The sequence below is a fragment of the Corapipo altera genome, unplaced genomic scaffold, assembly GCF_003945725.1.
Source record: "Corapipo altera isolate COAL_440 unplaced genomic scaffold, ASM394572v1 22b, whole genome shotgun sequence".
NCBI lineage: Eukaryota > Metazoa > Chordata > Aves > Passeriformes > Pipridae > Corapipo > Corapipo altera.
In genome coordinates, this window is record NW_020884876.1 from 17,140,389 (window position 1) to 17,157,282 (window position 16,894).

General features: G+C 38.3%; 1 protein-coding gene across 8 annotated transcripts; it reads right to left on the bottom strand.

Moving 5' to 3' along the window:
• Positions 1-717: 717 nt before the first annotated feature.
• Positions 718-16,230, bottom strand: TMEM144 (transmembrane protein 144). 8 transcript variants are annotated; one of them, XM_027636019.1, is made up of 14 exons: positions 16,165-16,230; positions 13,765-13,850; positions 12,746-12,806; positions 12,461-12,657; positions 11,185-11,307; positions 10,693-10,792; positions 9,845-9,925; positions 8,039-8,120; positions 7,265-7,338; positions 6,260-6,378; positions 4,832-4,951; positions 4,033-4,130; positions 2,079-2,132; positions 718-961 (listed from the first exon to the last, which is right to left on the bottom strand). In XM_027636019.1, exons 4-14 carry the CDS (start codon positions 12,597-12,599, stop codon positions 878-880), a joined length of 1,074 nt encoding a protein of 357 aa, XP_027491820.1. In that variant the 5' UTR covers positions 12,600-12,657; positions 12,746-12,806; positions 13,765-13,850; positions 16,165-16,230; the 3' UTR covers positions 718-877. The 8 variants fall into 8 exon arrangements, with proteins under 8 accessions (XP_027491820.1, XP_027491821.1, XP_027491822.1 ...); XM_027636020.1 differs by lacking the exon at positions 16,165-16,230 and adding an exon at positions 16,006-16,111; XM_027636021.1 differs by lacking the exon at positions 16,165-16,230 and adding an exon at positions 15,683-15,701.
• Between the last annotated feature and the right edge of the window lie 664 nt (positions 16,231-16,894).

Below are 16,894 nucleotides of genomic sequence, written 5' to 3' on the forward strand. Positions count from 1 at the left end.
TTAGGAAGAAGTTCTTCCAGAAAGAGTGATTTGGCATTGGAATGGGCTGCCCAGGGAGGTGGTGGAGTTACCGTCTCTAGAGGTGTTTAAGAACAGACCGGATGTAGCACTTAGTGCCATGATCTAGTTGACAAGGGGGTTCGGTTGTAGGTTGGACTCAATGATCTCAGAGGTGTTTTCCAACCTGTCTGATCCTGTGAATCTGTAAGGAGAGGTTCAGACAACATGGTTTGCACACATAAAAGTTAGCTGCCACAAGTAAGAAAATAAACTGTTTTCCATGATAGTGGCGGTTATGGAAAATGTGAAACAAAAGTAATTTATTTTCCAGCCTCTTCTATCTCCTCCACAATTCTAAACTGACTGGAAGACAACACTTTTACATAAACTGATGACTTTAAAGAATAAGGCTTCTAAATAAAAGCTTTGTTAGCTTCATGTGTATGAGTTCCATAAAGAATATTTCAAGACATATTTTATATTTCAGTTAGTAGGACAAAATGTCAAAACGAGTCAGCTTGTAAACATAGAGTATTACAGACCATGAATTAAACTCCCTTCATCCACCAACCCAACATTAAACTGCAATTTATAATGACATGAAGTTTAGTACCAGAAAAAACAATAATTTGTAATTATAAAATCATTTATCTTTATTTAATAAAATCTTCTGATATTCTTACTACTCCAAGAAATGAAGAAATAAACATTTTCATATTTTCTTTCATACCAAATGGTTTTAATCTTCACTCGCCTGAAGCAAGTTAGGGTAAATGTTGGACATACATGTTGAAAATTATTATGTATTACAATCTCCCAACATTGTCTTTCTATCTGTGTTAAACATTAGCACCATCTACTGGTCCAGAAGGTCCTTTCAAACTTTAGAAAAAGCTGTGGAAAGTGATCCAGCCAAAATGATGCAAAATGATATTGACAGTAACACAAAGTTTTTCAGTCCCTGTATAGGAAAAGGGAGAAAAAAAGAAAAATATCATCTTGTCATAATTGATACCCTTTTAAAAAAAAAGTAAAATAAAGAACTTTTATGCTCATTTTATGACAAGATTAATAACTCTACTATATGACATGGTAAATTTTATACCATTTTATTTCATATATTTGTTACATTTGCTGCTGATAAGTTTATTACAAGCAATCTATGATCCTATACACTTAGTAAAACATTCACAAAATTAATTCAGCAATTTTTGGAGGTATTTTTAAAGGCCTTTGTCTATTTTTCAGATTATTTACAGTAAGCACTTATGCAGAGACTATTCAAAAATGTGTGAAAAGAATGGAAGATTTAGAGAGTTACAAAGATTTAGATAATGAGCATGATGATTTTCTCATGTGGTGCAACACTAATCTGCAGTGGAAGGCACAGAACTTCTAGCTGTAGATCCAATGAGGCCTAACTCATTTTACACAGTCACCGAAAACACTGGGAAAGATGATCTCTAACAGCAAGTTAGGTACCCATGGATCCTGGATAGATTAGCTAAGAGAATTTGATATTACACTGCTAGCATTCAGTGCTTGAAATTCCATCAGCAAAATAACTTCTGTCCTGTATGTTAATATCTAGCAGAGTAAATCAGCTTGTTCTAGGCAATCACTGCCATATCAGTTTAGGATCTTTATGTTATACTGTAATTATTAAGACCAACTAGCCTCTATTGTATTTTTTAGTCTTTTGTTGAGCTTGACTCTAAAAGTCTACTCTACCTGTCTACATGATTATTAGGACAACTGCTCATTCGCCCACCTCCACTGAAAGAATTGACTCAAGTGAAAACTGTCCTCAGGCTGTGCCTGGCATCCTGCCTCCTGGTTGTCACATACATCCACTGCTGCTCATACAGTTATGGAATTAAAATCTTCATTCCCATAGAAACTGTTCACAGTTTTTCATGTTTCTTGGAAAACTTAAGCAGTGCATGATAGGACTTTCAGCTTCATAGCGCAATACTTGTAAGGAGGAGAAATCTGAGATACAGCTGTATACCAAGTCATGCTACTTCCAGAGCTAGAGACAAGCAAGAGAGATTGGGCAAGAGACTCAATAACATTACCTTGATTTCCTTAAATACAAGGACTCCCCACATTGCAGCAACCAGGCCAGGCCCCTAAAAAATAGGATTCATTTGTACATTACAGCACTTCATTGAAATTTACTGGCTTCTCATTACTGCTCTCAGGGTTGTTGAATTTTGTCTGAATAACACATTTAGGCCTTTCCATTTCATCTAAGTAAAGCACTCATGAGTAAAGCATAAACATCACTGAAATCTTTACTAAGTAAGACACAGTAAAATCTTCAGGAAGGACTAAAGAGGCAAGAGACTGCTTTTTTTTTTTTTTTTTGAGCAGGTAAACTGTGGAGTCTGCCCTGGCTGTTCCATGTTCTTTCAGTAGGTTAAATAATATGCTTCACTTTAGGCTAAACTTGAGTTCACTACGTTATCTTGTTTCAGAAGACTTTTCAGGTTTATTGGCAACTACCATGGATATTCTTTACATTTCCTTTATTAGCATGACTAACTATTTGGACAAGGTTTGATTTTATCACTCACAAAGCCAGCCACAGAGACAGGTCAGGAAAACTACTGATTATTGGTAATGATGCTGTATAGATTTCCTGGCTAACAGCAAACAATGATACACAATGGCAACTTGCAGGCGCTCTTTTTTCACACTATTTTCCACACACTTTTTCCCCTGAGGGAGCAAGGATCTGAATTTTCACGTCTGTTAAGAAAATATCTGAATATGAAGCAAAACCTGGCTCTGTTAATGTTTCCCATTAGAGCTGCTCTGAGGAACACTTGACAGATGTTTGGACAAGGACCTTCTCTCCATCCTCAGTGCAGCTGATGGGACACAGACATAGACCAGCAGGAAATGGTGTTTCATGCTGAATGTATGGGTGGGTGCTGTTTTCTAGTGAAATTTGAGGTGTTATTTCACTTCCTAGGTCATGTACACTGCAAGAGGAATGCATTTTTAAAAATGAAACAAATTGTTAAACAGCTGTGATGAATAGCTCTTGCAATTCTCTCCAGGGTGAAGTAAAGCAGCAGTTCTGAACCTGTGGTCCAGATAGGCAGTTTCTCATCACTGCTGTCCTTATGTTTTTCATTTTGTGATTTTATATCTTTGCCCTTTAGGCATACTGATAACTGAGTTACTAAAGCTGCTTTCCATTAATCCTTCCATTTCTAATTAGAACGATCCCAAGTCTTTTTTTTCCATTGCATACTGCAAAGTTTATTCGGATTTACTGCATCTTGAGGCAAAGTTTAATCCCTATTAGAGAGGTTTCATTAGTTTGATTCCAAAATACTGTTGTTGAGCAAAACTTTGGTTTTGATATTTATTAACTCTCATTTGCCACCTTTGCATCACCAACTAGCACACTGGCAAGAGAGTGAAGGCAAAGTTTACTTTTACCTGGTGATAAAATTTATGCTTTAAAGGTACAGTGTCATAAATAAGAATAAAACAGGCAGAACAGGCCAGCCTATTTTCCTTTCACTTGCATAAGAACATTATTTTCAGCAGTACATAATCTGTTCTGTTTGTTCAAGAATGGTAAAAAGAAAAAATACCTGACTTAATTAAGTAAAATGACTGCTAGGGGATAAAACTCACAAATTAAAACATCCAGACCAAAATGTACTCCCTGGGATGAAAACATAAAATACTTCTTCCTTTAATCGCTTTGGTTAAATAGTTAATGCTGATATAATTCTGGTTCCAGAGATTTGGCTTTTATGTAACCTAAAGATTCACACTCTTAATTCTTCTGCTTTTTCTTATGTTTGGCATTGACCAGGATAGTGCTTGTCATAGTCATTTATGTTCCTAAAAATTCAAAGACTAGCACAGACAAGTAGAAAGGCAATATATACTCTTGATTAAAAATGTTCTAGATCCATCATAATTTCAACTTAATTTCACAAAGAGAAGGGTAAAAAAAAATTCACTTTTCATTCTAGTTACATATTTTATTTTTTATATACTTACTGCAGTAATTATTGGAAAGCTGACGACAGCACTGAGATAGTGATTGGCTATGAACCAGCAGCAATTGGCTATTGCCCAAAGCACACCAGAAAGAAACCCTAGAAAAATAAATCCTAATCAAAAACATGCATAGCAAGGTATAGAATGCAATTTGTGGAAAATTTATACTTATAGCATAATACAGAAATTGTAGGTATGTATTTTAGTACGCTAACTCCTTTAACAAGCTGGTTCTGGTAATCTAAACCAAAGCACAAGTAGCAGAAGTCCTATGAGAAGCAGCTTAGGGAGCTGGGGGTGTTTTTTAGCCTGGAGAGGAAGAGGCTTGGCAGGACCTCATCACTCTCTACAACTCCCTGAAAGGAGGTTGTAGCCAGGTGGGCATTGGCCTCTTCTCTCAGGCAACCAGCAGCAGGACAAGAGGGCACAGTCTTAAGCTGCGCTGGGGAGGTTTAGGTTGGATATTAGGAAGAAGTTCTTCACAGAAAGAGTGATTTGGCTCAAAGGACAGAAATCAGCTACTCTGAAGCAGCAAATTAATTAAAGTTCACAATTCTTGGGGCAATGTGCTCTCCATTTTGGCAGTCCATTTTTGAAAATCTGCAATGTCATTTTGTTCTAGCGTCAGATTAGAATAAAATCTATCATTGTTAATTAATTAACCTAATAGGAGCGCTCTTTCAAAAGAGACAAAAACTCAAATGGAGTCATTTGAAAGGCAAACTACTTGGACTAATTACTGCAAAATGGTCAGAAGTAGTAATTGAAATGCTTTGCTAATTTAAAAAAACAGTCATACCTGGCAATATGGCTTGGGGATAAACATTAGGTTTATTTTTCCTGACTGCACAGTAGATCAAAAAGAAGATGGTACTAGTAAGAAATATTCCACTGAAGTGTGCAAAAACATAATCTAAATCTGAAAGAGAAATTACAAAATTATGTTAGTATAAAACATCAGTTATTAATTTTAACAAAATTAATTTCACTGATAGCATTCATATAGACAAAAATGCATAAGGTGCTACTCTTAATAACTCAAATTCAAATCTGAATGTGATGAATTCAGCTGCCAGTCTGACTGTGGATGGATATGGTCAATGACACATATTAAACATGAACCAACTGCTGTGTTGACTCCAGCATTTTTTACAGGTTTCTATGCATTTCTGTGAGTTGTTATTTTTGGAACTCTACTATATATTACTGCATTCATTTAATAAAACCTTGGAAAAATCCTCAAGTAAGGTTATGAAACTTGGCTGGGGATTTTACATAATTACATCCTTTCCTGATCATCCACAATGTGTTCCTGTATATAGCCTTATTTCTTTTCTGTACTTTTAAGGGCAAGAAAACTGCATATACTATGTAAGCTAAACATGGCTCAGTTTCGCCCCTTTTTAATCTTAAAGGATGTATCAAAATTTTGATTACCATAATCACTAACAATAATAAATTAGTATGGACTTTGTATATGCTAAAAAGAGTATTTCCAACATGGCAAAGCAGAAGAGTGTAACAAGGCGATCCCTGTCTCCTTGGAGCTGTAAATTCTCAACAGGAAAGGCAGCTATATTAATGACAACATCTGTTTTGCCTAGGTGGGGAATATACAAACTGCAGTATTGAAGAGAAATTTCATGTGACAATGGCAACATTATGCACTCTCAGCAATACTTTGCTCGTAAGCTGCTGCTGGTATTACCTGACAGAGTATAATCTAAACCTTAAGGAAAATGTTTTCGGGGAAACGTTGTTTGAAATTGGCAATTAGGTTTACATTAAAAGGTTTCAATTAAAAAACCTAAATGGTTTTAATTACTTATGTTGTTATATTCTGCTGCACTCATAGCTTATTATCAACCTTCTCTTCCTTGATTGGTGTACTAATTTGGCAATTGGCAAGCTTGTGCCCTTGTTCACCTCACCCTCCACGCATACGAACTTCGTATTTTGAGAGTGCTACTATTTAATGCCTTCTGGAACATAGCTATGAGTTAAGTATGGTAGCCTTTGGGATGTTTCTCACTGGTTTTGATGGATTAGTTCACCTCTGAGAAAAAGGGAGGGCTAGGACTATGATTATGACAACATATAATATAATGCAGAACCAATAAATTGTCATGGTATATTTTCAGGCATATGAAGAATTCCACCCTATGCCTTTAAAAATGCAGGAAAACACAATGATTAAATAAAGTAGAAATGATCTATTAGCCTTTACCAAACTGACTTGCTCCTGTGTATATAGTTTCATTTCTTCTTCCATGGTCCTTGATGTAAAGTACTGGTACAAAACTGGAACCGTACAGTATTCCAGCTACTACAGCCAGGCTACAGCCTCTTTAAAAAGAGCAAATATTGGAGAACATAGCCTAGCATAAATTAACGAAGTAGACAACACACTTATGCACCCAGTATTGCACTTAAACACTGTGTATCATGTGAAAATTGCTAGGTATAAAGATAATACATTTTGGCACATTTTTATTTTCAGTGTAGTGTAGAAATGGTTCATTGAGTTTCCTTATACTTTGTGGCCAAGTAACATGGAAAATTCCTGCCCCAAGAGCGAGCAGTCTAGATTATTGACATGGAAAATTAACTAACTACAATTTCCTAAAAGCAAAGCTAGGGAAAACCAAACAAATATATAACTAAAAATGTTCACACCCTCAGCTTCACTGTTGCAGTCTGTACATTCTTTTATCACTATTCCCAGACTCAGTGCTCTTTAGTCCCATTCTTCATCTCTAGATCGTTGAGCTCTTGGCAGTCTCCCCTTGCTTGCTTCCACTTTGGAGCACTTCTACTGTCTCCTCACCATACTGCCATGCCTTCTCCAGATGTATTTAACCAGAAACCACACCTGGAAGCACGTCATTAGCACAGGCTTCTTCTATGCTGGAGTGCTAATCAACCAGGTGACAAAAACCAGCTCTGTAATTAGTTGATATTGCTATTTAGTTTGCCAGTTTTTTCGTAGTAGTACCTAATACCTAATTGGTAAGGTTAAGCACACTCAACAGCGTCAAAGAAATAATCTAAATATTTGTGCGATTATTCATACATAGATTTGCACACTATACTAGTATACAAACCCCTGTTATTTATTATTGTGTGACTTCGCTAGGAAAACCACAGGACACAAATTCTGCTCTTACACTGTGTTCAACTACTTTCTCTGGCTATTTGGTCTGTACCAGTAAAAGAACTGTTAATAACCTACATGAGTCTCTTTTTTGCTGGCGAAAGTCTGTTCACCCACGAGTCATCAGAGGTATCTTCAGAAACATTAATAGACTGCAAAATAACAAGAGTTCTTCATGCAAGTTTAGTTTAGTTTGATTTCTTATAATCTGTAATAAGACTGTCTTCTATGATTTAGTCTGGTAGACTGGAACCTCTAGTGTGCATTGAGCATAGTTAGAGAACTCTCGGGGTTCAGGTGGCAACTGAGCACTGACCTCTAAGAGTAAGATACAACAGTAGTAGGAGCCTATTGCTCTCTAGCTGTTGTTGAACACTTTGGGCTCCCAAAGGAGCAACAGCCAATCTGGTAGCCGCCAACCCGTGCCATAGCTGATGATGAGATGACAATCAGCAACTCTTGACAGTCTCCTGGCTCTGTAATGTGGCAAAAATCTGACCCTTCATCTAAGCACCCTCACAGCTTTATGGTTAACATTTAATTGAAATTGCTTCCTCTTCTCACGTAGGAAAGCAATACACTGTGTCTTTTATATCTCCATCATAATGAAAAAGGACTTTCTAAGCTATTTAAAGCTGACAATCAAGAAAGAACACTTGGGAAGAAACTCTTCTGTTGCTAATATTTAACTGGATATACAAGATCCACAAATTAAGATACAATCAATACATATTTACATTGTTTCATGTAGTCTACCATAAATCCTAGCAAACCTGAGTAATGAACACAGTTTTTGTTTCTAAACAGATCTGTACTTTCAGTGCTGTAAAATAACAACTGTAGAGGACTTACATTTTCTCTCAGTAAAGGTGTGCTTTCTAATGAAGCTGAAGAACTCTGGACTTCAGTTTTTATAAAAAGAAATATGACAGCACTCAGAAGAGAAAAATACACCAATAAATATCATGTCAGCTCATAAGGACGTAACATTTAGTGTTCAGAGACAAAAGTTATAATTGGAGGCACTGCTTTCAATTATTACCCTAGAGTCACTTCAACATATTTAAAAAATGCAATTGCTTTAAACAGTTATAACTTATGATTATATATACACATATATAATAAACATATATAACACACATATAAAATATAATAATTATAATTTATTAATTTAACTTAACTAACAAACAACCTAAGTAAGTAAAATAAAATGTTAGTTTTTAGTCTTCTATTATACGTGAGGGATTGAATACTGCTGCTACCAGGCCTCATGCGTATGTGGAAGGATAAGAGGTATTGCTCAGTGGGGCTCCAGTGCACTAAGTGAATAAAATGAAACATTACTACTTGTACCCCCAGCTCTAGGAAATGAGGTAAATACATGCAATCAGAACTGGCAGGATCTGTTTTTTATTTTTATGAAAAACATTTTAATGATTTAGGAATTTTTTCTCCAAACTGTAAACAGAATGCCTACATTTGAAGAACTGTTCATGCCTTACTGAATAAGTATAAAACAATGTCAGCTTCCTCCAAAAGGACTTGACAAACATACACAGGTTCCACGCAGGAGGCTAAAAGGAACTCGGCAGAGCAACTGCCACAGGCTTTGTGCAGTTTGCCAGGAAAACATGTCTGGTCACAATCTTTTTCCCTGTTGATCTTTCCCCGGTGATATATCAGAAACAGGCAGGAAGCAGGTGGTGAGCTGCATGAATTCATCAGGAATGAATAGCAGTACGACTAATATTTTCTCAGTACCTCCCAAACTCATGTGCCCCACGTAACAGTAATGGGTACAAAGCTGCAGACTCTTAGGAAAGAGGGAAAGTGGAAACAAAAATCATGAATCTAAGGCAGTAGCTCTCTCCTAGCAATCAAAAATGTTTCCTTATCGCCATGTTCTTAATAATCTTCGTTTCTGAAAGGCATTATGTCCACCTGCTGCTTACTACACTTGTGGAGAGCCCTTAGGATTTAGGGCAACCCAGGTGGAAAGCAAGATCACTGCTACTTAAGAAGGATCCTCTTTCCTCCATGTTTGGACCAAACTATATGCACTCATGCAAATAATAACCAACCAAAAAATAAAGAATAAAGCCCTTCTCAAGATCCCAAAGGAGGACACTGTTTGGAAATTTAAAGTATGGCTTAAGAATTACAAGACAGGGAGTTATTACGGACAGGAAAACATGCAAAGCCTCTTGCTTTTCATGGACCCCAAAGTATCAGGGAAAGGGTTCTGTGGCATTTCTGTGGTTTTTACGCTTGACTAAGTGAAATCAGATCATAAATCTGAGGTTTTCTGAACAAGATTCTTCTAGTCAGATTTGTCCTCTCTCACAGGATTTGCAGAAGTGAAACATTTCAACAACCTAGCTAGGGAGGCAATCAGGAAATCCCTGCTTTGCCTTGAACGTGCATACCAGCATAAAAATATATTTCTGTGTTTATGGATAACCATGCCACCACTGTACTGGGTATCATGTCTGAAATACAACAATGACCAGCTACATATGGATATGTCATGATTTTGGCACTAAACTGATTTGCAAAAAATACTTCAATACGTTCACTCGCTAGTTAAATTGTCCTTGTGGTTGATTATTAAATATATATTTTACACTACAGAAATTCATTATAAGAATAAATTGTTACCTTAACAGTGAAAGTCCAGCTCCAATATAATTTAAGATTGGTCTTGATACCTCTTCTGGGTCAATTCCAAACCAACCAAACCTGGAACATTCAACCAGTTTCACTTAGTTGCACTGACTTTATATGAATAGTTAAGTTATAATCTAGTTTTTGAAATCTTGACTCATGTAAATAAACCTCTCAGATTAGCTCAGCTGGTTAGAGCATGGTGCTAATGATGCCAAGGTTGTAGGTTTGATCTTTACAAAGGCCATTAACCTAAGAGTTGGACTCAATAATCCTTGTGGGTCCCTTCCAACTCAGAATATTCTGTGACTTTTTATCTTTTCTTAGAATTCTGTTTAAGTATATATTTGCAGCATTATATCAGTGCTTCAGTTGGCTTGCAAAAAGGTATGTCAACTTTACAAAAATAATCTTTACACTAATTTATTGTATATTGATTTTTTAAATCTGTTAAAATTCACTTAAAATTGAAGTTAACTTATTTTATCAGACCATGTTGCAAAAGAAAAAATACAGTGTGCTAGGTTTACACTAACAAATACATTATCTATTGACTCAAGATAATGACCATCATTAGGCACTCTTCTTGTTACTGAGACAAAGGAAATATAAAAAGGTAAAATAATTAACCTGAGTACTTTCCACTAATAGGGGATAAGTCTTAATATATGTGATAAACTCTCTTTAGTGGTAGACTTGGTAGTGTTAGGTTAATGGCTAGACTTGATGATCTTAAAGATCTTTTCCAGGCTAAATGATTCTATGTTTCCACAGGTGATAGCTTTCGCTGCAGTTACTAACCAACATTAATTATGTATGACTTAAGACTTAAGCATACTTACCTTGAACTTGCCCAACCTGTCAGCAAATTAAAAGAAGCCCATATCAAAAGGCCAAGAGCTAAGCCAATAGTTTTAACAATAGGAACAACTGTAATATTGCCTGAAATACAAAAACCGAAAGCGAAATCAGTTAAAAAATAGAATGTGGTCTTGTATACATTTGCTTTAGATTTTGTGCCTGTTCAGAAGACAAAGAAATTTAGGAAACCACAAGGTGGTAAGAAACAGTGTTTTAAAAAATAAATACATTGAACATGGACTTTGCCTCCATATGATTTTAAAAGTTACTTCTAGTGTGAATTTGCCTCTTATAAAATAAGCATAATAAAATAACATTTACTATAATGGTACAGCTCCATTAACCCCGAGACCTTAAAAAACCAAATAACTACTAAATAACTACTACCTTACATATGGAAAAGTTTTTATCATCTTTTTATGAAGCAAGAGAATTACTTTGTGTTTCAAGATATGAAATCTCTTTATCCTCACCTGTGGCCCACACAAAACCTCCAACCATAGCCAGAGGCCAAAACCGGGGGCAATTCTGGATCAAATTGACCACCAAAGAAACCATCCATATGGAGGCACAGAGAATCCATTGGAAGAACATGCCTGTGGAAAAATCATGTGCACACAATAGAAAACTTGTAGAATACTGGATGTGTGAATCTCTTAACATAATAAGTTTACAGTAGCTCAGAAAAAATTCAAAAAGGCGTCCACCTCCTTTGGGAATTTCAGGGACCATGTTACAATATATTCAAAAGATAATTTTTTAAGGTGGATTATAATTCTGTCAACTTTTCCTTATCACGCATTCCTTATACACAGCTGCAAAAGATACTTTGCTGCACAAAATTTACACAAGCCCTGATTCTCAAACAGATGAAAATTTTGACAGATTTCTGACAAAGAGGGTATTCAGTTGCTGCAAACTCTTCCCACAACCCTAGAAGCTGCTAACATAGATGACTGCACAGGGAAACACTCCTTCAAAGCTCAAGCTTTTCCACTAATCCACGGCACTGATGATGGTCAGTGACACATCCCTTCTACCTCTGTAGATTCTAGAAGGGTCAACGAGGCAGACTGGTTAACTTTATGTCAGCTATGCTCAGACTTTCACTTTAAAGTCTCGCCTTGTCTTGTTAGGGCCATATTTGGCATGAAGAGGAGAGGTTATATCCAGCCTGCAATGCAGATACCATGATTGCAATAACAGCTATTCATCTAGGGATCTTGTAATTCATTACATTTAATATAAAGATGGAAATATAACATAAACTTACTAGAGTGATGAAATTCCAAGCATGAAATAGGAAGGTTCATTTCCTCTTACCAACTCACCAAATAAACGTATTAAAATTTCAATTTTTCTATTGTTTTTATGTTAGGTCCACAAATGAAAGGCAACTTCTCTGAAGCCCAACAACTTTAACCTCATAAATAAGATTGTAGGTATCTGAGAATCCCCACAAGGATAGAAGAAAGAATATTTCACTTTCCATTGTGAAATGCTCATGAAATGTACAACATCACTGTTAAAGTGCACAACAACAGTTAAGAAAGCTCTTCTAAAGATTTGTCACATCCTGAAGCAGTACTAATGCTTTTTACCCTAACAACAGCAAAGAAAATTAAACATACTCTATTGGATTAAAACTGTGATGATATTTACAACTCTAGCACAGAAACTCTTGTATTTGCTGGTAAATATTATTCTTATTAGCAAAACCAGAAAACCAGGCAAAATAAGAAAGTTTACCATCACCAGTATCAAACTTCTTAACAGGCACAAAATTTGTCCCAAACAGAAGGACAGCTACTGCAGAAGAAGTAAAGCCAATAGCTAGATCTGTTCCGTTGCTGGTGTTAGCAGCACTGTAAGCTTTTCCAGTATTCATCTTTGTTCTGTAGGTGCCTCTTTTTGTGGAGTTGTTTTGCTGCAGGTCCTGACAGATTCTGAAATAAAAGACTGGAATTAAATATGTGGAGTATTAAATAATACCAGTGTAGTTCAGAAATCTGAAACTTAAAAGACCTTACTTACCAATCTCTCAAAAGCTGGAATGAACTGCAAAGTATACTGTAGAATCTCATGAGATGTGAAGCTGCCATAAAATATGAATAAAGTGATTTAAGAACAGATGCACTACTGTTTCATAACCAGCGTCACAAAAAAACGTCTGAACACATAAAAAGCAAATGCAGAGGTGCACTCAAAGGTTATGAGGACTTCAATCCATGGGAAGCCCTGATGCTTTTGTGAGATGTTCTATCAGACTATTCCTTATTCCTGTAGCCAAAGGGCAGGCCATACTGGGATGTATAAAAAAGCTGGGATTAGACAAAATCTTAATTGGCAGAAGAGGCTATAGCAAGCTGCAGACCCACTCTCTAGAAGTTGTGAACAGCTAAAGAGATTCTATATATGTCACAGTGGGATCAATAAGGCAACCAAAGGGATTGCTCTAGCTGATAAAAACCATGAAAGGTTCATTTTTTCTCTGTGGAACAAGGTTTCTTCATTCAATCCACATAACTATAATAAGAAAAGAAAAGATATTTTTAATCCCATAATACCTTTTTTTTTTTTAAGTGGGAGATTCATCTTGAGGTTACACTCAACAGATGTGCCACATATATACTTTTGATACGGATTATGATATGGATTATAACTTTGGCAGAAAAAGTGTCTCTGAGGACAATCATAATTATGTGAACTTTGCAAACATAATCTTACCACCACACTTGAAAGACTACAGGTAGGAAAAGTGTTTGGAAATTTAACTTGAAATGGTAACAGGATACTTAATATGTTGCTATAGCGATATTCATCCAATTCTCTTGTCAAAGTAATGCTATTTATATTGAATCAAACGACATCCCGACACAGTTTGCCATTCCCCAGTGTAGGTGGACTAGCTTACTGCCTGGAGAAAAAAAGCTGAATTAGGATGGTGGAAATTTTGCCAAGTCTTGTAAGAGATGTTGTGACTACACTCTCTGCACAAAATAAGAGCTGAGCTGCTGAACATTCTTTCATATTATTTCACCCTCCAGTCTTACCTTCTCCACAGTCCTTAGGACACCAAGAACTGTATCTCCTGAGGTTATGCTTTTATCTGCAGCTTCAACAGGGTCATCAGTGCTTGCTGAAATTAATTATTTGCATTAGCAGATGAAAAACTCAATTCCACAACTATATAACCATTTAATTTCTGTAATTTTTCTCCTCAAAAGATATCAGTATAGCTCTAACTTAAGAAAAACACAGATAACACTTAAAAGACACATCATGAAGGTACAATGGCACGGCTGTTTCAATTTATATTAACTTTTTTCTCCCGCCTCATCTTTCTTTCCTGTTTAGCAGATAAGCTTCTCCAGGAACTTTTCACTGTATTTAAGACTCTTCTACAAAGTCTGTTTTACCCAGGACCTGTAGACACTGATCAGTGCAAATAATAATTCTGAGATTTCTTCAAAAACTCGATTTCACAGGATACACTGTGACATGGCAAGAAAAGATCAATATAGATAAAGGCTGGTATCAGCTACCTTCATTCCATTAACCTCAACTCACTAAGTGAATACATGTATTTATTTAGTGCACAACTAAGACACAAGAGCTGGGTTTTGCACATGAAGAACACCATGCTGTTAAGGACACAGAAATAAAGCTGATTACACTGCACCTCTGTGAACGCAAGAATCACACCTTTTGCCTTTAAATAAATGAGTCATTATGCAGGTAAGATACTACGAACCTTTCAAATTTGAAGTAGTTTATTTGTCTTTTTGGTTTTGTACAGAAAATTGTTACTTTAAAAATATATCAGTTTTGTATCTACTAAGAGAAAATCTGTGTGCTGCAGGGCAATACACTCTTCTGCTTGCTTTGTATCTTCCAAAAATCTCTGTATTGTGCACATTGAAGACTGTTGCACAGTTGGAGAACCAGAATTGTAAGACCAAAACCAGAAAGACAACTCTACTTAACTAAGGAAAAGTGTCCTTCATTCAGACTGCTTAAAACTGTTACTTTCCAAAGTTTGTGACACTTCGTTCCAATTGCGGCTAAATTTCAGACTCAGTTTCAACTCCATTTTAAATCCTTCAAGAGAAAGCTCAACAAGACAAGGCCTCGAGCAACATTCTCTAACTTCAACGGCAGCACTGCTTTAAGCAGGGAGTTGAACTAGATGATCTCTGGATGTTCCTTCCAAGCTAAATAATTCTACTATTGTATGATCCAATGTCAAGTGCAAATAATGATCTGGCACACAGCATTAAGCTGACTATACTTTTTGCACATACAGAGCTTCAGAGAGTTCCCTAAAAGCCTATTCTCTTCAATCCTGTGTTACTGCCACATGGACTTGCTTATATGCCTCCATTATAGATACCAAATGCCAAATCAGGATCACTTGCTGAAGCTGCCATAATAGAGCATAGTGGTTGCATCTGAAAATCAAGCAGAGACAACTGGAATTGTTGCTGTTATTGAAGGCTTTTTTTCCCCCTAAGTAGCCCTTACTGAAAGGCGCTTCACGGTTCCCAAGCTGTAGAAGAATAATGTGCTTCTGTTGGCACATATTCCGCTTATCCTACTAACTTCACTGGTTCACCTCACTGGAATGTTGTGCTATTTTCACTGTTTTCTCAGAAATTTGCCACTATTTGCTTCCTTCACAGAGATACACAACAAATTATGATGCTCACTTAATGCAACAGCAACACATTGCTCTGGTTTCCACAGAGAGGCATGAAATCAAGAAGCCTACCTTTGGGAGGTTTCACCCCAAAGGAGACCCGAGCTGCTCTTAAGATCCCAAATAAACTGCTTGCGCTAATGGAATGGGTAGTTTTAGAGGCTGCTAATGGAATGGGTAATTCCACGTTGACTGTTTATTTGCCCGTTTCTCCTATCATGTACTTGCCATTAAGAACGGATACTTTCACCTCGAATTTAGGAGATTGCTACCAGTCTAAAAGTGGCTCAGAGCAACGTCCCCAGGTGACACCGCAACTTATGACTAGAGCTGCCCAGGAAATGTGTGTTCACGTCCCCGAAACGAAAGCTTTCAAAAGACGTTCTTCCGGCAGTGTTTTCAGCAAGCGCTGTCACGGAACACGGAAATTGCTCAGCTGAGCGCTCCACACGGGCCCGTGTGGCTGCACTGACGGGGCAGCGGTGGGACGGGCCCGGCCGTCTCGCCGGACGCGGCTGCTCGGCCCCGCACGCCGCGGGGACACTCGAGGCCCGGCTCCAACCGGACGCCTTCCTTCGCCCCGCGCCCGGCTCACCGCCGCGGCCGGTTTTACAGGTCTCCGCTGCCGGCCGGAAGGACGAGCCCACACCGGCTGATTCCTCGCCCGGCCCCTGCGTGCAACCTCGGCCCTCTACTCCCGCCGCCCGCGCCCCTCCGCGCCCGCCCCCACCACGCTACCGCCAGGGCCGCGTACATGCCTCGCCACCGCTCCCAGCGGCTCCCACCCGCGCCAGCACCGCCCCGCCCCTCGGCCCGCCCCCGTCCGCTTCCACCGCCCCCATCCACCCCCGTCCGCTTCCACCGCCCCCATCCACCCCCGTCCGCTTCCACCGCCCCCATCCACCCCCGTCCGCCTCCACCGCCCCCATCCGCCCCCCGCCCTCAGCTGCCCGCCGGCCGGAAGTTTGAAGAGAGCCGGGGGTGGCATGCGGTCGCCTTTCCCTTGCTGCCGTGGCGGAGGGGATTTCCTGGGGCGTCGGCTTCCTGTCTATGGGGGGACAAACACTGAGAGAAACCTTAAATTAAGGCACTGACGTTGTGACAAAAGCGCCCTTGCCCCTCCCGGCCGTAAGCGGTAGCCGATGAGACAGTTCTCGCCGTGGTGAAGTGCTCCCGTGTACTTCACAGGCCGATGCTGTGCTGTAACTGCACATGAAAGAATCACAAAATCAGTCAGGTTGGAAAAGACCTCTGAGATCGTAGAGTCCAACCTATGACACCACCACTGTGCCAACTGGACCATGTCACTGAGTGACACGCCCAGTCTTTACTTAAACAGCTCCAGGGACAGTGACTCCACCACCTCCCTGGGTAGTCCATTCCAATGTCTAATGACCCCTTCTGTGAAAAAATTCTTTCTAATGTCCAACCTAAACCTCCTCTGTTGCAGTTAAAGGCTGTGTCCTCTCATTCTGTCACTAGTT